Below are 25,292 nucleotides of genomic sequence, written 5' to 3' on the forward strand. Positions count from 1 at the left end.
TAATGCATTCATGAGAATTTCTAGAAGCACATTAAAATGATAATCTCTGTTCCTGATTTTTTTTTTTTTTAACAGAATGCTTCTCATGTTTCACTATAAGTATAATGTTGCCTGTTAGAGTAGTTTAATTCTTTTATCAAGTTAGGAAGATATATTTCTACGTTCCTCTCCCCCGCTTTTTAATAGTAAAAACAGGTGCAAAAGTTTCGAAGTGAGAGTATTTTTAGAGAGAAAGTTAATAAAATTAACTGATATGGTCAGACTTTTTTTGTTTCTATTTTTTAAGCAAATTACTAATTCACTTTCCTGTTTTTCTTTAGGTACACACTTATGTCAACACTACAGGTGTGCAAGAAGAGCGGAAAAACTGCACAAATGTGCATGTCCCATTGGAGACGAGGATTTCTAATGCTGAAAGCAACACACCAAAAGAAGAACCAAGTAGTATTGAGGACCGGGACCCTCAGGTTTTTCTTGAACCCGAAGGAGTCAGATTTGTCTTAGGACCAACCCCTGTTCAAAAGCAATTAATGGAAAAAGAGAAACTAGAGAAACTTGGAAGAGATCAAGTCAGTGGAAGTGGTGCAAATAACACAGAATGGGACACTGGATATGACAGTGATGAACGAAGAGATGCACCCTCTGTTAACAAACTGGTGTATGAAAATATAAATGGGTTATCTATCCCTAGTGCCTCAGGGGTCAGGAGAGGTCGTCTGACATCCACCAGTACCTCAGATACCCAGAATATCAACAACTCAGCTCAGAGAAGAACTGCATTATTAAACTATGAAAATTTACCATCTTTGCCTCCTGTTTGGGAAGCCCGCAAGCTAAGTAGGGATGAAGATGACAGTTTAGGACCAAAGACCCCATCTCTAAATGGCTACCATAATAATCTAGATCCAATGCATAACTATGTAAATACAGAGAATGTAACAGTGCCAGCAAGTGCTCACAAGATAGAATATTCAAGGCGTCGGGACTGTACACCGACAGTCTTTAACTTTGATATCAGGCGCCCAAGTTTAGAACACAGGCAGCTCAATTATATACAGGTTGACTTGGAAGGTGGCAGTGACTCTGACAACCCTCAGACTCCAAAAACGCCTACCACTCCCCTTCCACAGACCCCTACCAGGCGCACAGAGCTGTATGCTGTGATAGACATCGAGAGAACTGCTGCTATGTCAAATTTGCAGAAAGCACTGCCACGAGATGATGGTACATCTAGGAAAACTAGACATAATAGTACTGATCTGCCCATGTGAGCCTGGAAAGCATTACATTGTTTGCACCTTTGGGAAGTTTTAAAAGAAGATGCAAGTGCTTCATTTTCATTTCTAAACACTAACTCCTTTTATAGACTGATAAAAATTTTTTTTAATATTTCACGTGCTTCTTTAAAGGGAATTAATGTAGAGCAGGTACTCATTAAAGAACACTAATTTCATTATATACTACTCATTACTGTACAGCAGCATTCCCATTTTCACAGTGCCTATTTAAAATGAGAGTTGAAGTGAGTGACATGCTGGTTGATTTTTATCAATATTCTGGACTTAAGCATATCATTCATGTCTAAGTCATGGTTGGCATTTAAAACATTTTATAAAGCCTCTTGATAGTGTGCATTACTAACAGATAACTCTAGGCTTTGAAAGTAATATTTGTAGATTCACTATTCATGGTATGTGGCATCCAGCATGTAACATGAGGAACCCTTTATTTCATTAATTGTAGGCTTTTTGACTTGAGCCAAAACATATGTAAAGGAAATAGAATTACCGCACCTTCTTATATACCAGTCAGTTCCTTTGCCTTCAGCGTTACTAGCAAGAGTCCTGTGTCCGTGAATATGGTTTGCTGTTGGTGTGTAGAAAGGCAGGAAAGAGACAAGATTTTCTGGTAGTTCATCTCATGATGTCATTTGAAGGGCATGCCCAGATATCTTAATCAAAAGTACAATAGGCTCAAGAATCAGTCTCAGGTCACTTTATCCAAAAACATTTAAAAATCTGAACCATGATCTCCTGAAAATGTCTCTCCTATGGATTATTAACAATAACATTGTTTTCTGGAGGCATTTGTGCCATTAGTTTGCCATTTACCTTCAGTTTTTTCCTTTGGTGTTTGGGATGTCTTATTTTGCTGTTTAATGTCTTCTTCAATTTAAAATGTTTGAGTTTGTATATACTTTTGAAATTGGATTATGTGTTCATTGTTGTTTAGTTTGCATTTTTGTCAAATCGTGGTTTTGAAGGTTCATTTGGAACTTACTGTTATTCTATAACAGGGTTGCCCTTGTCCAGTATTTATTTATATGGTGTTTACTTTTCAAGTTGATAAAAGCATTCTCAGTTTTAAATTTTACTTGTGTCCATAGGTGATCTCTTTAGCCGCTGAGAAAAAAAAAATAGAAGCTACTTTTAACATGCAAAGTTCCCTAAAGGTACTGTGTTTTCTCTGTGGGCACTCCCCCCAGCACTTTAGAAGTGATTCCCTCAGTCACACGGCTGCAGTTGTACTTTGCCCACTGTAGTGCTCCTCAGCTCTGCTGTCCTTTTACTCATAGCTGGATCTTTGATTATGCTTTGATTTCAATAGAATGTTAAGATTGTTGCCAGCATAGCAGGTACAGTGGAAGTCTTGTAGCAATGAGATTGTGTCATAATTTAGCATTTAAAATGAATTGAAGCTTATAGAAACTGATGGGAGGTCATATGTCTAACTCTTGGAAAATCAAGAATGTTCTAGTTTCCCAGACACTCTATAGAGAAGACATGAGAGGTAGTTTTGGAAAGAAGGTTAGGTAACCTTGCAAAATATTTTACCATTTTCTCTAAATGTGAGGAAGTTTGAGAATATGATCTGGATCTACCAGATATGACTAAGGTTAATTTAGCATGAAAAAGTTTCAGTCATATAGCATCCAACCTGTTCAATAAATAACTGATTACAGGACAGTGAATGGATTAGGAAAACAATAGAGTGGGACCATTATAAAGAAAATAAATTATTAAAGGTGTCTTTATCATTTTCAGTGCCATTGGTTTATATGCATAGCAGAATTTCTTTTTTTTTTTCCTGTGAACTTGGTGCTTACTAAAGTGTTCACTGTTCTCTAAAAAGAGAGCAGTGGTACAGGCGTGCAGTTTCCATTTTTAATATATTGTTGCATTTATGTTTTCTTCTGAGTAGATTGCTAATCGTGCCAAATTTATGTGATGATTTTTATAATGTGGAATTGTGATGGAATTAGTACACATGGTTTTCTCTGAAATAAGCAGTCAAGACAGAATATTAACCTCCAAATGGAAGGGCTGACCTATTTATTCATTTTGGAGGTTGGATACTTTCTTTCTTTATCTTATCCTTTTCATTTTCTTTCCAGATTCTAATTAGCTTTTATATTAGGTAACTCCAGTATAATCATTGCAGTTTATGCTTTAAATATTGTGTGCTTTAAAAATGAGAATGGGACCAATTTGTCTGCTAAGAATTTGATTTTAGGTACTATGAGTATTACGAAGATGTATACATACAACTGGTGTTAATTTCTAGATGTCTCTAGAAATCACCTGTGTTCCTATTTAATAAAAAGTAATGTAGTAGGATACTACTTGTCCTTTGCAGTAGTCTAGTAATGGGCGTTAAGCTCAATTCCTGGAAGAACATACCTATTACTAGGTGCATTTTAGAAAGAGAGATTTTATTGAGATATAATTGTGGCCATATGTTTCAGATTTTCTGAGACGGACCTAATTTTAGACATTCTGTTCTGTTGATAGACCATGTGATCCCACTTTTTGGTTTTGGAAATATAACCATTGTTCATATGTTTTTTCACAAGTAGAATCCTCTTTTATCCATATAGAACATAACAGCTTTTATCCCAGACCAGGGTTGGAAACCGATATGGATATTACCTGTGTTTTTTCTTACTGTGTTTTTTTCCCAGTTTCATCTTCCTTTAAAAATGAAAATATGGTGCCTTCTCTCCCTCCAGGAAGATTGGCAAATAGTTCCTTTTATTTACTGCTGCTGTGGAGTGATGAGATATGCACTTTACTCTTGAAGACTCAGCAAAAAGCTTTTCACTTCCCAGTATATCCAGAATAGATCACATTCGGGACTTATGAAAATTTGCCAAGCAATCTTTGTTTTTATAGATATTGATATTGACCCCACAGTTCAATGTTACAAGTCAAGCTAGTGTTTATTACTCCCCCTACCCCCGCAAAAAAAAATCTGTGGCACAACATAAAAAAATGTACCTCAATATTGTTCTATTAAAAATGGGACAGGGGCCTTATGTTTTCATAATTTCCCAATAATGTGCCACCATATTTTTGCCTCAAGGTAAAGGTTTTAACAAGCTGAAAAGTACTTCCCACTTCCCCCTGTGCTATTCCTAATCCATAATTCCCAAGTGTTTTGTGCAATGTGTACTATGTGTGTATGTGTAAATATATATGTATATATGTATGTATATACATATATATATATCCTTAAAATAGATATACCATCAGAGACAACATTCAGAGGTAACTGATATATTGGCATCTCATTCATATTTCTGGTATGTGAGGTATATGGTACTAATTACCATTTCCCTGTTGTTTGCCAAATTTGAATAAAGGCATTGGTACGAAATTACAGAATGTATAGAAAATGTTTTTGGCTTGAAAAATTAATAACTGTTTTATGACATACCACGATATACTCTGCCCAAACCAGCACTGTATCTTTCTTCCTCTTTACATCCCCATTCACTATTCCTACTTCCTCATTTTTTGGGGGTGTAACACAATTCTTTTGTAGCATCATTACAATTGCAGTTCTATGACAATTAGACAATAATAGCATGGACATGAACTGGTATTAATAGTACAGTAGTCACCGGTGTGCCACATTTGCATTAGTAAATGCAAAATATACATTTTATAAAGGACAGATTTTGTGTTATGTTTTTATTTTCATTACATTGTATAATATTGTAAGATTATTGTATGTCCTAATTTGCATTATAAATGTTTTTTTCCTACATAAAGGCATAAATATAGCAACTTTGTATAAAGGTAGCTTATTAGATTTTTAATTTTTTTCTTTTATAAAAAATTGTCTAACAGTGGGACTACCATTGCCAAATTGTATATGAATTATAAATTTTTCCCCCTCTGGTTAATTTCTTTTATAAACATTCCATATTTCTCTAATAAAAGACATAAGCGATACTGTACTATGCATAAATTGTATTTTAATGCTGTTTCACATCAGCATTTTAAATTTGGTTTGCATTTTTAACATTGGCAAAATTTACCACTGTTGATTAAAACCTTGTTGTATATGTTAACAACATCCTTTGCCCTCTGTCCCTCCCCACCATTTGTTCTCTATTTCTCCCTATCAGTGCCAACTTCATAACATTTTGTAGCATGGCAATAAAATATAACTTTTACACTGAGGCCAAGTGTGGCTTTTTGGAGGATGTGGAGATGGGAGGATTGCCCTCTAGTTGTTCTTTGCATATGACTTTTTGCCATATGAACCATGTTTCCAGGCATGAGAAGTTATCTCATAATGATATAAACATGCTTTTAAGGACAAGTGTGAATGTGTTTTAAGCTTAATTTTTGTCATAACAAATAAGGACTAATTTTTTATCTTTGGAAAAGTCAGAGTTCTTGAAGTACTATCAAACCTTTGTTAACTGGAGTACTTAAAGAATAAGCTAATAATTGAATTTAGTTCAACAAGGGCTAAGCAACACATTTTAAAAATCATATTTATTTTAGACTATTAGTATACTGTTCTAGAAATTATATGTAAAATAATGGTGATTTAGGATCTTGCGATGCCTAACTATTGTCATTCTGGCATAAATTTCCATGATGAAGTACTCAAGTTGATACTGGAAGCTGAGCTGACTATATACACTGACCCTAAGCATTCATGAAAAACTACTTTGTTGAATAAAATCTGACCAGAGTTCTTATGGTTACTGTCCCCTTATTTCTGAAAGTAGATTGCAATAAAACCCCAATAAAAGTTTGGTTGGATACCTATTTAAAGTTTTACTGTATTTATATTTCACACATTTGAAACTTCCATTTCAAAGTGATCATATAAGGATTATGTCTCATCAAAGTGAAATGAAATTTTAAGTATTTGACAGACTCAGTTTTATCTGCATGGTCATTCAAACTAGTAGTTCTGGGTCTTCAAACCTATTTTTAGTCACTGAGCGATACTACAAAACCTATTTTGATATAACTAAAGATGGAGATCATTTAAACAAGGGGAAAGAAGTCCACAAATGATTGAGTGTTTACTATGTGCCAGACACCATGAGACACAATTGATTAAGATGTGGTAGAGACCAAATCTTGGAAAATTTGGGATTTCATTCTAGAATTTAAAAATTTCTTTGGATTATGTTTTCTTTGAATTTCTTTAAAGACAGTACCTGTTCGCATGTTCTTATTTAAGGAATGAACATGAACTAGGCCCTACGCTAGAAATGAAGATAGCAATCTTTGTCCTCAAAAAAAAAAAAAAATTGTAGTTTAGAATAGCCCTTCTAAAGGAAGTAATGCCCTTTCTCTCCCCGCCCTCAGAGGACTAAGCCCTAAAACATAAATTGTATATGAAGAATTCTGATATCTTTAGAATGGAAATAGTTATATACTGTAAGAGAACTGACAAAATTGTCACTCCAATTCATAGTACAGATGGTGTGATTAAGGCACACACACAAAGGAAGGCCACTTAACAGCCTGTGAATGGAGGTTTCAGAGAAAAGCCTGGAGGAGTTAATCCCTGAGGTGTTTGATGAGAGCCTTCAAAGATTAGAGAAGGGGAGAGGATATTTTAGGGAGAAGGAATAGCATGTGCAAAGACACGGGTATAGAAATTATGACGTTCAGTGGTGGCAAGGGGTTTCATGTGATGGGCATGAGGTACAAAGGCAGGGTGGGGAGATAGAGAAGGGAGAAATGAGAGTGATCAGTAGCTGTCAACTGCTAAGAGGTTTTTGTTTGAGATGAGAAAATTTGAAGGATGTTAAACATTGGAGAAATAATTTAGATTACTCTGACACCAACATGGAAGATATATTAGAGGACATCTTAATAAAGAAGGGAGACTGGTGAGGAAGCTCTTAAAGAAATGGAAGCGAAACTGGATAAATGCCTATTCAAAGGAGTGTTTAGGTTATTTATTGCTGTGCAATAAACCACCCTAAAACTTTGTGGCTTAAAGCATCATCATTTATTTCTCACACTGCTATAGATCAGTGTGGGCAGGCCCATTGGAACTCACCTCAAATCTCAAAACTAGTAAATGGAAGAGTTGAAGTCTAAACCTACACAGCCTGGTTCCAGAAGCTGGGTTAACCTGTGGGGTATGAGGGTGACACCAAAGGAGGTAGGAAAGGAGGAAGACAAAAACACATGCAATGAAGAAAGGACAAACTGCTGAGCATCCCTCATAGGGGTCTCCTGGCTGTCTCTGGCCTCATCTCTACTGGTGGCAGGGCTTGCCTCTCAGTCCTCATCCCAAAGGCCCTGGCTATGTTTCCTCCACTCCAAAGCCCAGCAAGGAGGGCGTGTATTGAATTTTAAAATGCTGTTTTTGAATGGACATTGACTGTCCAGAACAAGGACTTGTGAACTCTGATGGAGACAGAGTTCCTGCCAGAGGACTTATTTCTAGGTATGTGATTTTGCCCACAATAAAAACAGCAATTTTCAATATCATGCAGATATCTTAGCTTTTCATTACTGTGACCTCTCATTCTAGTGTGCGATTTGGGATATGCCTGTTGAAGGGTATTTCCTGAAGGAAGAGCAAATCTTCCCACAAAGAACACAAAACTCTTGGTAGATTTCAAATAACAATTTGTCCAGTCCGAATATCCCTTTTCGTGAAGGGCCTTGGGAATAGTGTAAACCAGGCTCAGCAAACTTTTTCTATACAGATTATAAATATTTTAGGCTTTTGGGCTATACGAGCTATCACAACTACTCAACTCTGCTATTGTCTTACTGTATTGTATTACACAGTATAAAAATGAATGGGTACGCTTGTGTTCCAGCCAAGCTTTGTGGACACAAAATTATAAGTTTTATATAATTTTAATTCATGAAATAGTCTTTTAATTTTTTTCAACCGTTTAAAAAGTAAAAACCATTCTTTACTCTCCAGCCATACAAAAACAGGTGGCAGGTGAGATTTGACTCCTGAGAGTTTGTCAACCCCTGGTGTAAACTAACCCTTTTAGAGTATATCTGAAAGGTAGAAACCATTAAAAATTGGAAACATCTATCAATGTTAATAATTGCCCAAAATTCAAAAGCTTGCTAATAGATCAGTTCGTCAAGGAGAAAAGGGAATCAGTAGATGTTAGAAAACGAATAGTTTTTTTTTTTTTTTTTAAGCACAAAAATTTTGCTTTAACTGTTCTAAGGGGTCGACTCAGAGAAACTAGAAAACTGTTTTTGATAAACTGAAATGTTTGCGAGTGATCTTGATCTCTACGCAGACATTATATAAGTATATTAGTCATCTCTACTACTTGGGGAAGGGGTTGATGAATGAAATGAAAAAAACCTGAAAATGAGCAAGCATGACAAAGATAAAGTAAATGTCTCCATCGGAGTTCACAAGTCCTTGTCCTGGACAGTCAACGTCCATTTAAAAACAGCATTTTAAAATTCAATAAAAGGAATGTAAGTCTTCCTTTATAATACTCAATAAATAATATTTAAAATGAAAATAGCGATAAAATTATTTAGGAATGTGATGGTAAATAACCCTCCACAAGACAAAGCTAAAAACGTTGAGTGTCCCTGGGGAGAGGAAGTGATGAGGTTGTTGAACTGTTTTTCATTATTAGTATATAACACTTTAAACTGTGTACATGTGGTACCTAAAGGCAAATCTTTAACGATTAACAAAAACGTGCAAGCACTAACTACGTTACTATGGCAACTTCCTGGCGCAGCACCTCCGGCACTTCGGACGTTCGACTCCCAATCCGCCCAGCCCTGCGCAATATGTCAGCCCTACCCGTCCCTCGTCCAGGGCAGAGGGCACCCCAGAGGCGGGACGCGAGCCGAGGCCCCGCCCCTCCAGTGTGAGGGGCGTTTACGACCCGAGGGGCTCGACTCAAAATGGCACCCCTTTCCTTTCCCCACGGGAGGCGCTACGCCGTAGCACTGCTCCGGCAGAGGCTCCGCCCCCCACGGTAGAGCGTGTGGCGTCACTTCCGGCTTCTCTTCCCTCTGGTCCTGAGCGCGAGCCGTGAGGGAGTAGCGTTTGTGCCGAACTCCTGGGAACCATGGTGAGCCTGGCCCCGCTCGACCTGCCCAAGCCCTGCCATGCCCTGTCGTGGCTTCCGCCACGTTGTCCCCCTCCTCTCCTCCCAGTGCCGCAGGGTCCCTGTGTCTGTTCCCCGGGACCGCCGCACATGGTGCGAGCCGCGGCGTGAGGCCCGCTCCCGGCCCGCCGATGAAGCCTTCCATGTGGGGCAGGGGGAGGGGTGGGCCTCCAGGCCAGCGGCTTGTTCTGACACAGCCTCAACACAGCCCCAGAACTCCCAGGCTTGGGGCTCACCGCTAGCGAAGAAATTTCTAGTGCTTTGGGCGGGTCGGCGAGGCAAGCCCCGCCCTCTCTCAGGGCAGAGTTGGAGCGGCCTGGTGGAAGCTACGCCGCCGCGTTCTCTCATCCGCCTGGCGGTTGTCCCGTGGGCGGCCTACAGCCCCTGCCTGCCTGTCCTTGGATTAAAATCAACTTTAGTCTTGCCATCCTTAACAGCCAATCTCTTTAGTGTATAGTTTTTATTCCTGGAGGACTTGTAGATCTAAAAGGCAAGGTCGCGTTATACAGCTTATAGAAGTTTCTTCTTCTGCCTTAAATGCCACCCTCCCCAATGATGGAGAGCTTCATTTGTTTGAAAAAGTACTTTATTCTGTAAATTAATTTTATGTTAGATATTACTTGTAAGTCTAATGGAAAGGCATCTGTGCATATGTGTTAAAGAATATTGGCATACAAACTGATTCTTGATTTTCCTTTTTAGGCATCCCTTTCCCTTGCACCTGTTAACATCTTCAAGGCTGGAGCTGATGAAGAGAGAGCAGAGACAGCTCGTCTGGTAAGCCTTGTTCTCCCTATTCTTTTAAAAATACAATTGTACTTTTTCAGTTTTAAGACTAAAATTGATTTTGACAATCTCTGATTTTTTTTATTCCAGTCTTCTTTTATTGGTGCCATTGCTATTGGAGACTTGGTAAAGAGCACGTTGGGACCCAAGGGCATGGTAAGAAAAACAGGGAATTTTTGTTTTGATATTCTTTTAGAGCCCTTAGTGGAAATATATGTAGTAAATAACATTTTTTGATGCTTTTCAATCTTTAAAACAACTCTTAATTACACAGGTAAGATATGGATCTATTCTCCTTACTAAAAATCAAAACAGTACCTATATGGCTAAAGTCCCATTTGATCACCATCCCCAATCCCACTCCACTCTCCAGTGACAACCACTATTACCATTTGGATGTTAATCTCCCAGATTTCTTTGTTCACTTATGTAAATATATGTGTTTCTTGTGTATTGTATATTTTCTTATGTACTGGTAATATGTAGTTTTTTTGTAGCTTGCTTTGTTAAAATTCTTTTCATTGTAAATGGTGAACTGCTTCTGTAAGAGTCAAATGATATTCGGCATCCTGATTATAGTTTGTATTTATGACTGTGTTGAGGAACACTTAGTTTGTTTTCATTGTTTTGGCTTTTACATTGTTGAAACAACCTTTTCATGTTTCCCTGTTCTTGTGTTTTTAGGGGTAGATACCAAGGTTTGCTTATGGGGTATACACATTGAAAAATTTTAATGGATACTGTCAAATAGCCATTCCAGGGTATTTACACATTAACAGTATATGAGAGTACTGATTGACCCATGCATTCAAGATGCATTCATATCTTAACTGGAGCCAAATATATTCCTTTTAGGACAAAATTCTGTTAAGCAGTGGAAGAGATGCATCTCTTATGGTAACCAATGATGGTGCAACTATTCTAAAAAACATTGGTGTTGACAATCCAGCGGCTAAAGTTTTAGTTGGTGAGTCTAAAGATGATATATTCTGTTAATATTTTGAAACGTTTTTTAAATAAGTTATGTTGACTAATTATACTTTAGAGTAGCTGTTCAGTTTTTAATTGATTATTGTCACTTTAAAATAAAGGCTTCTGGAGTGCCATGTAATTATTGATAGTAAAACTATTGCATTTCAGACCAAAAAAATTCCAAAGAATTTGTCAAGTGAAGAAACCTAAATGAGTGAGATTTAGATTAATGGGTTGTTTGTAGAATTCGGTAAGCTACAGAGAAGCAATTTAAAAGGTGGAATAAACTATAAGTGAGTTAATAACATTTTTTTCTAGATATGTCAAGGGTTCAGGATGATGAAGTTGGTGATGGCACTACCTCTGTTACTGTTTTAGCAGCAGAATTACTAAGGGTAAGACTATCTGAGCAACTTTAACCTTATTTTATTTTTTGTTTTTGTGGTTTTAAGTATTAGAAGTAAGTCTTTGCTTCCTACATCTTTGCTCTTGACAAGTGTTTTTTGCTGTTTCTTAATAGGAAGCAGAATCTTTAATTGCAAAAAAGATACATCCACAGACCATCATTGCAGGTTGGAGAGAAGCCACCAAGGCGGCAAGACAGGCTCTCTTGAATTCTGCAGTTGATCATGGGTTGGTATACCAAAATACTACTGTTTTAAACATTTAACATTCTTTCCAAAATACACTCAATGCACAACGTCTAAAGAACAGCCATATCCAAACATCATCCTGCTGCCTTATCCTGCCCCAACAGAAAGACCCCATATTATCTTCCAGAGGTAGCCACTAAAATTAAAGTTTGGGTTTCCAGTTTTTGTCTATAGATTCACAGTAAACAAAAATAATATCAATGTGTAGAGGATTTTTTAGCCCCTTCAGTGTAGTTGAATAACAAGCACAATTTCCGGGTGTCAATATTTTGTACAATGTTTTTAATTGAGGTATGCATTTGATTATATTACTGCGGTATAGTTTACCTGTCTATAGTTGGAGATTTGTGTTTTGACAATTTTTAGCTTTATAGTATGACAAACTTGTTACTCCAAAAAATGTATCAAGTATTGCTGGGTCCAAAGGTATGCGTGTGTTCTAAGGTGTTTTTATTTACATTATAAATAATTCTCCAGAAAAAGTTTAAATTCACACTTCCACCAGCTATATAACAGTACCTGTTTCTCCATGTTCTAGACAACATTTGGTATTCTTTGTGTGCTTGTGTTTTTTTAGTAGTTTGCCATTTTGGTGGGGGAAAATAGTATAATTTGGATTTCTTGCTTACTGGTGAGGTTTAATTTCATGTGAGCTCTGACTGGTCGAGGTGGAATTATCTATATGGACAGATGAGTATGAATAAATTTTGAAAAGTAAAATAGAGTTGACATCCTTGAAAAGCATTTTAAGAATAAAGAAGCAAATTTATACATTTCATTTTAAGAAAGTCGTGAGTTTTTTTGTTTGGTTGTTTTTTTTAGCTCCGATGAAGTTAAATTCCGTCAAGATTTAATGAATATTGCAGGAACAACATTATCCTCAAAACTTCTTACTCATCACAAAGATCACTTTACTAAGTTAGCTGTAGAAGCTGTTCTCAGACTGAAAGGCTCTGGTAATCTAGAGGCGATTCACGTCATCAAGAAGCTAGGAGGAAGTCTGGCAGATTCCTATTTAGATGAAGGTATGTGTATATGTTGAATATAAGGGGGCAAAGCTTTGATGGGATGTTGAGGGCTGAATACTGAGTGAATCCTGTTTTTAGTCAGGACTAGTGACACTTAACAAAGCTTGTCTTTAAGGACAAAAATTATATTGTGACCGTTTTTGTCATTTTAATTCATTTTTTATATTGAGTGTGCTTCATTTTCTTATACCACTCTGGCGTTTCTTTGATAATATTTAGGTTACTTTCTACCTTAAAAATACTTGCAGTCTCTAGAGAAATTATAGTCGTTTGGGTTTTTTGTTTTGTTTTTACTAGAGGTCAGCTATTTTCAATGGTCTGGGTTAAGTCAAATCATTTAGTTGGCAGGTGTTGAGGGTATAGTTCTTAAATAGTGGTGACTCTTAGTTAACTACTGTTTCCCTAGTACTGGTATATTTTGTTCATAAAGTAGGAATTTTCCAAGTACCTTTACATTATATTTACAAAATAGCCTATAGAAAGTGGTGTAGGCATTCTCTTCTGTAGAGAAGGGAAAAAAGGAATAAATCGTACTTTACAGTTTCCACTTTGCCAGTGAGAGTCCAGGTTTTGCTGCCCATCATTCGTGTCAAGGGAGTGACAGTTCTGAAAATACTCTTGGTAGAATTTGTATGCAAGGACTGTGTAGAAATTTCTAATAGGGGCTGGTGTTAGTGAAAGATAATTAAAATAAGGATAGGTACGATTTTTGAACGTCTGTTTTGTGCCAGGCATTCTAATAGGAATTTTACTTAAAATCTCATTCCTTGTGATACTGGCCCACTGAATGAGAATTTGGTTTAGCTTAATAGAGTAGAAAAGCCAAAATGATTATGGCTTAATAAGATAAAAGGTACCTGCTTATCTAAAGCTGGAGAGAAAGGCAATACTGTGTCCCTGTGATAGTTCTAAATCAGCCCTAGGCTGGTAATTAATATCTCTTCCACTGGTTATAGTCCTATTTTATGGATGAGTAACTGAGGTTGGATAATTTGTCAGATAGGCTGTATGCAGCAGGGGTATGATTGGGGCCAGGTTTGTCTGATTCCATTGTCCATGGATTTTTCATTTTATCACAAGCCTCCGTTTTTCTAAAAGTTCAGTAATACCTCCGTGTATCTGAATCTTCACAGCTTGTTTTCTCCTGTGTTGTTTTTAAGCTAATGGAAGTGGACTTAATATTTTTATACTGCAACCTATATGTATACCTGTGTATGTAGTATACTGTATAGCTGAAATAAAAGTTTCAAAATACTGTGTTTGTTCTTAATCTGTGCACTCATTTTCTATTTTGTATATATATTTTTAAATGACCCGCTAAATTGATTTTTATGATTACTATGAAAGCAGAATAAAAGGGTCTAGGAGCTTGGTGAATTGTAAATGCATTCTTTGAAAGTAATTTGATAACGCAGACAACTTTGTAAGATGTATTAACTCAGCCTTGAAGCATTTAATAAATACTACCCTTATGTCGTAGGCTTTCTTTTGGACAAAAAAATTGGAGTGAATCAACCAAAGCGAATTGAAAATGCTAAAATTCTTATCGCAAATACTGGTATGGATACAGACAAAATAAAGGTATGTTTATATTTCTTGGAACTCTAATTGCTAGCTGTTATAAACTGAGGCTAGGAATCAATTGCACTAAAAAGCTTGGAATATATAAATATAAACATTTTTTGGTGTATTTACATAAAAGTGTTTAAATACAGAGTAATGAAAGTGGTACAATTTTTATGCTTGCTTCTGTCTTAGATATTTGGTTCCCGGGTAAGAGTTGATTCTACAGCAAAAGTTGCCGAAATAGAACATGCAGAAAAGGAAAAAATGAAGGAAAAAGTTGAACGTATTCTCAAGCATGGGATAAATTGCTTTATTAACAGGTCTGTGTGTGCTCGTGCCAACAATATTTGTTAACGACCTAAGAAAGAATTTTTTTCTAAGAAGGCTTATGAAAATACTTTATATTGAATTAGTGACTTATTTAGGAGCTGCTGTTTATTCCAAATGTAAATATAATTGTACAGCAAGGCATTTGCATTACAATGATTTAGTGATATTTTATGTTGTTATACTTTACTACAACTTTTTATGCTTTACCAAACTGTTAAAACAGTAAATTTTCTGACTTGGCAGTTAATAGTTTTGGCTTTAGTATACATATATTTGGATGAGAGTTAATTTCATATTAAATGATGGGAGTTTGAAGTAACAAAAAGCTAAAAGAATAGACATGAAACAAGATTGAAGAGTTGAAAAGTATTAAGAGTTTTAAGGCTTTCGTTTGTATGAAAAAATATGCGTAAACCTTTCTCTTGTATTTTATATTGTTAGTACTTAAGGCTTTTATGGATTGTTTTGAATGGTGAAAATAAAAACATTTCAGTCAAAGAATAGACTGTAGTTGAATTTAAAAGATAATGTTGATGAAGAATAATTGTTTTAGGCCAGATGTTTTGTGGGCTTTTTTAAAGTAAGTTTCTAAATTCTATGTGATCTGTGAATCTGATAAGTCACATTTTTCCTAGCCATGCATTATTATAATTATAAAAAATTGGGGGCGACTTTTTTAAACTTAAAAACTTTTAAATAGATGTCTGTTTTGCTCCTATTGTAAAAATAGTATCTACTCATTTTTGAAAATAGAAAATTTTAATAAGGAACCAGAATCTGAGGTTTTAACTCTCACAAATTCTTTCCTTTATTATAAAGTTGATTGTGTGTGTGTTCAAGTTTGTTTTTCACTTAGTTGTGATCATATGGTATAAACTTTTGTAACTCTCTTTTTTAATCTAACAGTGTATGTTTTTTAAAAATTACAAAATTTTTATAATTGGTAATTGGACATTGAGGTCATTGGCAAGTTTTGTTATTCTCTTTAAAAATTCTTACATGTTTTAATATCTGATTTTTTTGATGTAGATTCTCAGGAGTGGAATTAAATCAATGTGAACATTGATATAGTTTTTGATGCATTACTACTAAATTGCTTTTCCAGTTTATCAATAGCAATATAAAAAACAACATCTGTTTTTAATATTAGCATGGATGCACTAGGATTATAATTTATTATATAGGTAAAAAATGCTGTCTTGTTCTGATTTGCATTTCTTGGATTACTGGTGAGATAAAAATTTTTTTTCTTTTAGTCTATAATGTATTTTATCTTGTGAAGTAACTGTATTCAATGTATTTTATTCACAGACAATTAATTTATAATTATCCGGAACAGCTCTTTGGGGCTGCTGGTGTTATGGCTATCGAACATGCAGACTTTGCAGGTGTGGAACGCTTGGCTCTTGTCACAGGTATGGGAAAAAAAACAAACATAGTAATCACTCTTGGATTTATTGAGTGTTTGTACAGTTGACTCTTGAACACTGCGAGGGTTAGGGGCGCTAAGGATTAGGGGCGTTAATCTCCCACCATGTTTAGTTGAAAATCCTCTCTTGACTGCAAAAACAACTGTAGTTGGCCATCTACACCCATAGATTCCCATCCACGATGGAAAAAGTTGACCCTTGAACAACATGGTTTGAATTGCCCAGGTGCACTTTTTTAAAGCCCATTTATAAGTGGACCTGTGCAGTTCAAACCCACATTGTTTTAAAGGATCAGCTGTATATGTAACTCATTGCTGAGAATACAAAGAAACGCCTTTAAGGAACTTAGACTCTAAACAGTTATTCTGAAATCTGGTTTATACTTTTTGGATATTTTTTGTTTAGTTACATTATTTTTAATGTACCAAATTGTATGCTAGGCTTGCCATCGATACAGATTTCTTTTTATTGTGTTTTAAAGAAACATACTACATTATTTCTCGAACCCACAGGACCATTGTTCTAAACATAAAGTCTATATAAACTAGAGCTTAAAATAAGGAATCTTATGTCTTACCTAGTTTGTTCATTTAGTTATTTCTAGTGCTAAGTGAGTAGTTTAATGCTTTGAGCCCTGTACGATTGTACAGTTGTAATAGTGGGTCAGATAGTTAAATATTGCTTTTGTTAATATTTTAAAATTTCTGAAAGTAAGAAATGTTTGAAACAAGTGTGAAACAATCCAGCAATGTTTGATGAAAAGTTAGTATGTTCCAACACCCTTTAGTAGAGGAATGAGTAATACAATCCCAATTGTGTAGACTAGAACTTACGTTTACTAATAAGATATATATACATCAAAATAACAGAGTACAACTTGTTTACTTTCTGTTCTAACAGTTTTTAAAGTAACTTCTAAGTAGCCCTCGAAAAACTAGGTATAAAAACCTTTATCCTCCAACATTCGGGTTCTCGAAAATGAATGAATAGGTTGGAACGTTGGTTTGGAATCGGGCAATGAAAAATAAGAGTGGGGTTTGAGATGTTAAAGTCACTAGAAATATTGAATTCAGTTTGGAACTGCCATTTATAGAAGAAATGAAAGGATACTAATTAATATAGAGGATAGAATTGGTCTCATCTCAGAATAACTTAAGCCATTTTTAATAATCAGAAGCATAATCTTCTGACCTAAAAAGAGATGTTTTCCTTTCATTAATTAATTCGAAGTGGGTTTACCTGCTTTAAATTGGTGTTCTTTAAAAACCCCACTGCATATTGGATGCTTAAGGTGATAAAACTTAATATGCTTGTTTGTATGTATTTCCTTCAATACAGTGAAATTAAAGACATGACATAAGAATCACATTCATGGGATAAGTTGATATAAGGACTTCATACATGAAATTGCCATGTACTCAGAAGAAAATTTACTGATCAGGCACACTAACCAAAGTTGATCCAGTAGTGGCTCCCATCTTTATTAGCTTATATATTGTTGTCGAAGTGTGTGAAATTGGTTTTTAAAAGTGTTAAGTATCTTGTAAGTAGGTGTAAATGAGTGAGTGTAAGTTAAGTGAAATTTTTCAGAAGCCAGATTAGTCTCATTTTGGGGATGTGATGTGATGTTCTGTCTTACTTCTAGGAAACAAAGCAGTCTCAAGAATTTGCGAGTCTAAAAGAGCTTCAGCTATACAGGTTATGAGTATAAATTAGTAGAGTTAGGAAGACTAGAGATCTTTGTATAAATGTGTTGAAAATGTATTGAAAAATACATATAAAGCCTCAATTATTCAGATTTATTAATAAGGAGTAGGATAAAAGGGATTGGTTGTGATAGGAGGAATCTACTTTTTTAAAAGTGAGAGTAATGAGCTAGAGAAAAGGATTTTAAAATGGAAACCTAACTTTTGCTAAATTAAGGACCAGGAAAAGAAATGGCTGACCCTCTCAGTTTGTAGTATGGAAGATGGAAAACAGGACTAGAAATAAGGAATAAAATGAACTTATTTTTTGATGTGTTATTAAGTTTGCTCTGGGAAATTCTCAGTATACGTTTCCCATTTTTCTAGACCTTAACAGGGGCTTTCTGACATTTCAGTTATGGTAATTCACAGCTATCAAATACTTACTATTTTAAACTGTTCCTAAAGTCCGTATATCTGTTGACATAATACTAGTCAAACATTTTCATGTTTCATTTTATGAAATTAGATCATAACAGTACTGGTCTTCTAGACTGGATTCAGAAGAGAATCTCAATTTAAATTCTGACTTTAGAGGTAAATGTTAAAATTTCAGTTTAACCTTTGGTGGAGGGTAGTGGTATATAGTGTGCTTATAGGTCTGAAGCCAGACTCCTTGGATTTGAATCTCGGTTTCACCCTATTTGTTGAAGCTATATAACTTTGGATAAGAAACTGAACATCTCTGCCTCAATTTTATCGCTTCTAAATGAGATAATAATGGAACCTATCATTTGGGTTGTTGTGAAGACTAATCCTCCAGTTCATATGAGGTGCATCCAACAATGCTTGGCCCATAGTAAGCAATCAACTTAAAAAAATGTCCATTACTGCTTGTTAAACAAATTTTAGATCTGTCATGCATTTAATGTACACTTATGTTCATAGGTGGTGAAATTGCCTCTACTTTTGACCACCCAGAACTGGTGAAGCTTGGAAGTTGCAAGCTTATTGAGGAAGTCATGATTGGAGAAGACAAGCTTATTCACTTTTCTGGGGTAGCCCTTGGTGAGTGTTCATGTAGATCCTGTTTTAGGTTTCTAAATCTTTGCAAAGCTCTGTTGAAGTGAAGGAAACAGTTACTGTTGTTACTAGAATATGCTGTGTCTTAATTCTCGTGGAGCATGATGTTTGCTAATTTTGATCTCTTTTGTGGTCAGCCTTATCATAATCTTGTCTCCGTGAATAGAGAATTTTCAACATAGTTGTTTTCTAGGTAACTTAACACTATTATGACGTGAACTGTTAGTGAAGAGAATATGTAACAGTGGAAGACGTTAGCTTTCAAAACCAAATAATATAACCAACACCTACATAAATAATAGAAGGCAAATTTTATCTTTTATAATTAAATGCTCATTGGGACATAATATTTTTTAACATTAGGTGAGGCTTGCACTATTGTTCTTCGTGGTGCCACTCAGCAAATTTTAGATGAAGCAGAAAGATCTTTGCATGATGCTCTTTGTGTTCTTGCCCAAACTGTGAAGGATTCTAGAACAGTTTATGGAGGAGGTAAGCATTTGGAAAATACTAAACATTTTATTTTTTAAAGTATGGTATAAATCGTAAGTGCTTTTAATGTTTCTTATAGAAACTTTGTATTGCCTTTGCACTTAAGTTTTACATGTCTTAAGAGAAGTCAGTAATTCAGTGTCTTTAAGTATAATGATTTTTATTGGATTTTTAATCTGTAGGCTGTTCTGAGATGCTGATGGCTCATGCTGTGACACAGCTTGCCAGTAAAACACCAGGTAAAGAAGCCGTTGCAATGGAGTCTTATGCTAAAGCGCTGAGAATGGTAAGTTAATAAAAATAAGAGATCTGAACTTAAGTTTTGTTGGTATTGATAGTTTTAAGTGAATATATTTTTCTATTTTGTCAGGAAATGTTTATTTTGTTGCTTTAAGAAAAAGAACTGGTTAGTTCACACCACTTTTAAATTCAATTGGAGTTTATCCTCTCTATATGAGCAGTAATTAAAAGGAAGCAGATTTTATAGTGTTTCCAAATGTATAATTTTAAAAAGCTATGCTGGTTAGGAGTAAATTATACTAGACTAGATCGTTAACCATTTTCTCTTTTACATCATAGTTGCCAACTATTATAGCTGACAATGCAGGTTATGACAGTGCAGATCTGGTGGCACAGCTCCGAGCTGCCCATAGTGAAGGCATTATAACTGCTGGACTGGGTAAGAAATCAGTTGGAACCTTGTAGTTGTTAAGAGTGACTCTACCAAGTTCTTTACTTTTTTTTTTTTTTGAAGGATGAATTCTCATAATAACCATATAAAAGACTCCTATGGCCCTTGCTTTTGTAACCATTATATATTCTTGGAACAGTGTTTAACTTGATATCCTAGACACTGCCAAACTTTGTTATTTTATAAAGGGTATAAATTTAGTTAGATTTGTAACTAGTTTGTTACGTTATGACTATAGAATAACAGTACTCATATTCTGAAATAAGGGTAAACTTTACTGTATTTCTTATACAATCAGTATTAACTCTATAATCGCACAATAAACTTATGCTGAGACATTCTTGAGTGTGCAGATCCTCATACATAGATAAAAGTGGCCAAAAAGGCAGATTTAATTCAGATTGAAAAATTTCCCAACAAACTATCCCTAGGACATTATAGGAAAAGTTTTAAAGGATAGACAGTCCTGTCACAGGACAAGAGAAAGCTGATGTATAATCATCTGTCTGGAGATGAATTAGGATTCTCACAAGAAGAAAAATAGATGACTTCTAAATTCTCTCAGTTCTTAAGAATCCATGGTAAATAGTGGTGAGAAAATTTTCTGTAATAATTTTACATATATAGATAAGAGATCTAGTGTTCGGAATAAATTTTTCATTTGACATAGTTGCCCTCCATTAATAAAAATAATTAGTAGTCGACCTTTTGATGTCTAAAAGACTTTTTTCGAGTGGCTAGAGTTGAGTAATTAGGTGTTGTAATTTTATTTTTCTTAACAGCATTTATTTTATTTGTTATAAGTCATTAGAGATATATCAATATTCTGGTTAAAACTAGTTTATTTAGTAAATACTTTTTCTTTATAGACATGAAGGAAGGTACTATTGGTGATATGGAAATACTGGGTATAACAGAAAGTTTCCAAGTGAAACGACAAGTACTTCTGAGTGCAGCTGAAGCAGCAGAGGTGATTTTACGTGTGGACAACATTATCAAAGCAGCACCAAGGTATTGTAGCACTTTGTAAAACATTTCTGAGGGAAAATTAACATAGAAACAAAGGTAGCTAGCTGCGTATATTCAATAGCAGTAATCGATAGAAAATATAGCATTTTTGCTTAGATAAAAGTATTATGTAAGTTATTTAAAATATGTAATCACAACTCTTAGATTTATGCCAAAAAAGCTTAGTGGGAGCAGGGTATGTTGACACAGGTTAGTGCTCAGGACTGAAAGGGCACAAAAAGAGCCAGGCTTGGAAAGGTCAGGAACCAGAGAGCCTGGGGGAGGCAGAGGTATATAGTAGTAAGAATTGACTCTTACTGTGAAGGGTTGGCTCCAAGTCATTTTCTGTCTTGGGTGTACTTTTCCATATGAACAATCTTAAGCAGATAATGTGCAGAGTTACGTGTTCCTGTACCAGCAGCTTTTGTAAGATGTCAGATTCTTTAAAAACTCACGAAAATGGTTAAATAGCCAGAAAATCTTAACTTTTGAGAATTTAGTTAATTTTAATTCTTTGTAGTAGTTCCTAAACCCATGCGGTAGTTACCAAAACCATTTATTTTATCTGTTAGTTGTGGTTCAGGAAATGGGAGAGGATGATGGCTTGGACCAGGAAATAGAAGCGAAGGTGGTGAGGATTGATAAAAGATATATAAGGTTATCTGAGTTGGGAAAGGCTTTGGGAGGGAAGAAGGGGATTTCAGTTTGGGATAATTTGAGATGTCTATTGATAATTGAGTTAGGTAGTTGAGTCTGTAGTTTAGGAGAGAAGTTGGAGCTGTAGGTATAAATTTAGGAGTTGTCAGCCTATATGTGGTGTTTCAAGCCATTAGACTGGTTGAGTGTCCAGAGAGTGAATGTAGTTAAAGAAGGAACGTAGTTTTAGGGACTGAGCACTGGAGAATTTCAATTACAAGGGAAAGATTTAGAGCAACCAGCAAATGACACTGGTATGTAAAGTATGGATAATTATTAAAACTGGATGATGATTACATGAAAATTAATGATACACTCTCAGCTTTTATATATATTTGAAATTTTCTCATAAAGTTTTAGAGATTGGGGATGTATGGAGTAGCCACTGAGGTCCCCGGGGAGGAAAAACCAAGGGAATATGTGTCCAAGAGCCAAATGAAGAAAGGATTTAGGAAGGAGGAGTTATCAGCTGTCAAAATTATGTATATAGGTCAAGTAAGATAAGGACCGAAAATTGACCTTAAAAATTGGATTTAGTAATAGGCCATTGGTAATCATAACAGGCAGTTTTAGTGGAGTGGAGGTGGGGCAGGAGAAGAAGAATTGGAGAAAGTGGATGTTGAGAATGGGAACAGAAGTAGAATATAGTAATTGGAGGGGATGTGGGTCTTTACTGTGAAAATTCAGTTTGTTTAAGTGGAGGAATTTCCTAGAGAGGGAATGATTGATGCAGAAGAGGGGAGCTGTTCACTAAGTAGCTATGGGAGAGAGAAGAGAACAAGAGCAGGAGTTGGTTTTAGGCAGTGGTACCCGGAGTTCATCTGTAGTAACAGGAGGGAAGTAGGAATGCTACTAGGAAATTACACCTAAAATGGACTTAGTTACAGAGGATTTTTTTTGTGCAGAACCTTGCAGTACTCATTTCATTGGCTTGCTTCTATGAGTGCCAGCTATCCTAATACTATTATTAGGAAGGAAACAGTAGAAAGTAGTGATTTGGTTTGGAGAGAACAGATGAAATAGTATTTAACTCTACTGTGCTGTCCCGGAAAAAGGACTGGGCTGAAAAATCTAGAGATTCCTTGCTCCTGGTACTGGGAGGATAGGGTAATGCAGAGCACTCATATTTCGAAATGGAAAGTTGGTGAGGGAAGAAGTTGACAGCAAGTTTTCTTGGAAGCAGTGCCACCAAAGATGGTTAGGTTAAATGCAGTTAATGTTTTCTACTGTCTTTAAGCAGAATGATGGCAAAAGAAAATCAAGTTCTGTAATTAAGATTTTCCGACTTGAGGTTAAGGTTACACAGCCACACTCACCCTCAGAAATCTTCACAATAATTCAGCACTCTCAGTCACATTCGAAATATACACTATATAATACCTCACTTGATCTGGTAACACTGTTTTAGAGATTTGTGTCTATTAAATATGTCAGAAATATATACTGGGCTTTGGACTTCTTTACATACTAGTTAATGACCTCCAGGTTTGTTTTCCAGATCAGTCAGTGCCCTGTGACAGCTGCTTGATAACTTTTTCTGTATTGACATCTTTTAGCATCCTTTAGTCATACTCCATAAGCTGCCAAGGTTGGAAGCGTTTATCTCTATATGATCCCAGTGTGCTCTTTGGGTCTCCTCTTAATGCTTTTTCTGCTTCTCTTAACTGGTATGCTTGCCTCTAGAAGCAGTGTTTCTCAAGCCCTAGCTCCTTGAAGAGGCATTAAGTGAAAAATTGCACTAGTACACCTACCATGCTCCCTTCCTGAGGGATTCACTATGTGGTTACCTGAGAATAAAAGTTAACATCTAAGATACGAGAGGTGCTATTGGCGTACTTTAGTGAGTTATTCAGCCTCATCACCAGCTTACCTATTGTCATTTGTTTTCTTCATTTAGAATAGTGATCCAGAGATTTCCATCTAGAGGCCCCAAAGCCTTGCCATTTTACAACTGTCTTTGAGCTAATATAGTAAAATTTCCTAACATAATATTGAAAACATGAATTTACCATTTTCTGGAGAATACATATTTGTTAAGTAGGATGTTTGGATGAGAAGTTGAGAACTAAATAACTACAGGCTTTCATATTCCACAGATTTTGTAATGTTTCCTTCCTAATAAAATAATAATTGAAGGATGGTAGTTATGAGGTAGAAACATTTTGTTTTAGAGAATTGGGTTATGATGGTCTTAATGAAATTAGGATTCTAGCTGTTTTGCATTTAATATAAACCTTTGGTTACAGTTGTGCTTTTCATTTTCACCATTAACTTTTTTCTTAATTGTATGTTGTGTAATCCTTGCAGGAAACGTGTCCCTGATCACCACCCCTGTTAAGCATTCCTATATGCTGTTATGCTCCGGACCAGTTCATTACAAAGTTGTATTTGAAAGACTTCGACTTCTTAAAGAAGACTGTGGAATTGAAGTTTGTCTGTGGTTCTTCTTAAGTTTGGACGTTTAGCTGACCTTTTATTTTAACATGGGTCTAATTTATTTGATGTTCCTTTTCCATAAAATTCAGTTGATAGAAAAGTTCATTTCTCATACCATAAAATTCAGTTGATAGAAAAGTTCATTTCTCATACTGTTTACCAATAAAAATTTGAACAATTCCTTAGTTCTTACTGTCTAAGTGATCTTTGCCCTGTCGTAACTCTACTTAATGGGAATGAATGATTGTACTTTCAGTAGAGTTGTTCCAGTTTAACTAGTGATCGACCTTATACATTTATGAAATAATCATCTTGATTAATATAAGTCCAAGTCTAATGTGATAAACCTAACACTAATCTTTTGGTTCTCAATTATACATAACATTTATTAACTAACCATTTATTTTTATTTAGTGAAAGTACCATAGTCTTTAGTACTCATTTAATTCTGTATAGTCTTAACTACTGTCTTACTTAGGAAAAACTGATGGTGATTTCTGTTACTTTAAGTTTGAAAGAGTCATTTTATTTTTTTTATTTTTATGTTTTGAAAGAGTCATTTTAAATGTTGGTTGTTGCAAGCTTCTTCAGGTACCTCTGATGCTTTATAGGGTAATGTTCTCTTAAAGAAAATGGGTATGATTAGATGTAAGCATTTTTATTGCTTGTTGCTAGGGTTTTTTTGTTTGTATTTTTCTTTTTGACAGATGGATTCTAGAGAGAGAATGGAGATGGGTATAAGTATGTACTGAGTTTAATGGTGAATTTAGATTTGCAGGTTATTTATACATCAGTATACAGTAGAACGTGCAAGAAATAAAATGAGAAAGATCCGCACGAGCTTTTACTGGGTATCTCGGAGCTAGCATCATGGAAAGACATTTTATTCCAGAGAGGAGCAAAAGGGTTTTCAAAGAAACTAATAAACCAACATTTTTTTGTTTTGTTTTTATCTAAAAGTTTGTCTCAACATTTTAAGACTTTATAGAAGCTATTAAAACTGAAGAAAATGATTTTCTTTGTTGCGATACTAGTTTATGTCTTGCAACATTCA

At 35.4% G+C, this 25,292-nt stretch overlaps 2 protein-coding genes across 7 annotated transcripts in view; both read left to right on the forward strand.

Annotated features, from left to right (window-relative positions):
- Positions 1-5,994, forward strand: part of FRS2 (fibroblast growth factor receptor substrate 2) — an 87,080-nt gene extending 81,086 nt beyond the window's left edge. For all 6 annotated transcript variants that reach the window (XM_015598505.2, XM_025040964.1, XM_015598504.2 and 3 more), the window contains one exon: positions 321-5,994. In XM_015598505.2, the coding sequence (XP_015453991.1) occupies positions 321-1,271 (951 nt within the window). In that variant the 3' untranslated portion in view covers positions 1,272-5,994. The remainder of the gene's footprint in view (positions 1-320) is intronic.
- Positions 5,995-9,192: 3,198 nt separating this feature from the next.
- CCT2 (chaperonin containing TCP1 subunit 2) lies at positions 9,193-24,442 on the forward strand. Its single transcript, XM_006923729.3, has 16 exons — positions 9,193-9,346; positions 10,085-10,159; positions 10,259-10,324; positions 11,024-11,135; positions 11,459-11,535; positions 11,661-11,773; positions 12,616-12,818; positions 14,302-14,402; positions 14,580-14,707; positions 16,029-16,132; positions 18,781-18,900; positions 19,279-19,407; positions 19,590-19,693; positions 19,987-20,086; positions 20,968-21,109; positions 24,110-24,442. Exons 1-16 carry the CDS (start codon positions 9,344-9,346, stop codon positions 24,138-24,140), a joined length of 1,608 nt encoding a protein of 535 aa, XP_006923791.1. The 5' UTR covers positions 9,193-9,343; the 3' UTR covers positions 24,141-24,442.
- Positions 24,443-25,292: the final 850 nt, after the last annotated feature.

The sequence above is a fragment of the Pteropus alecto genome, unplaced genomic scaffold (assembly GCF_000325575.1).
Source record: "Pteropus alecto unplaced genomic scaffold, ASM32557v1 scaffold76, whole genome shotgun sequence".
NCBI lineage: Eukaryota > Metazoa > Chordata > Mammalia > Chiroptera > Pteropodidae > Pteropus > Pteropus alecto.

Bases quoted from the DNA above. Each gene is read 5' to 3' on its own strand.
- CCT2 (XM_006923729.3), top strand. The intron at 11,136-11,458 runs GTGAGTCTAAAG...ATTTTTTTCTAG, and splicing joins AGCGGCTAAAGTTTTAGTTG to ATATGTCAAGGGTTCAGGAT. The intron at 11,774-12,615 runs GTTGGTATACCA...TGTTTTTTTTAG, and splicing joins AATTCTGCAGTTGATCATGG to CTCCGATGAAGTTAAATTCC.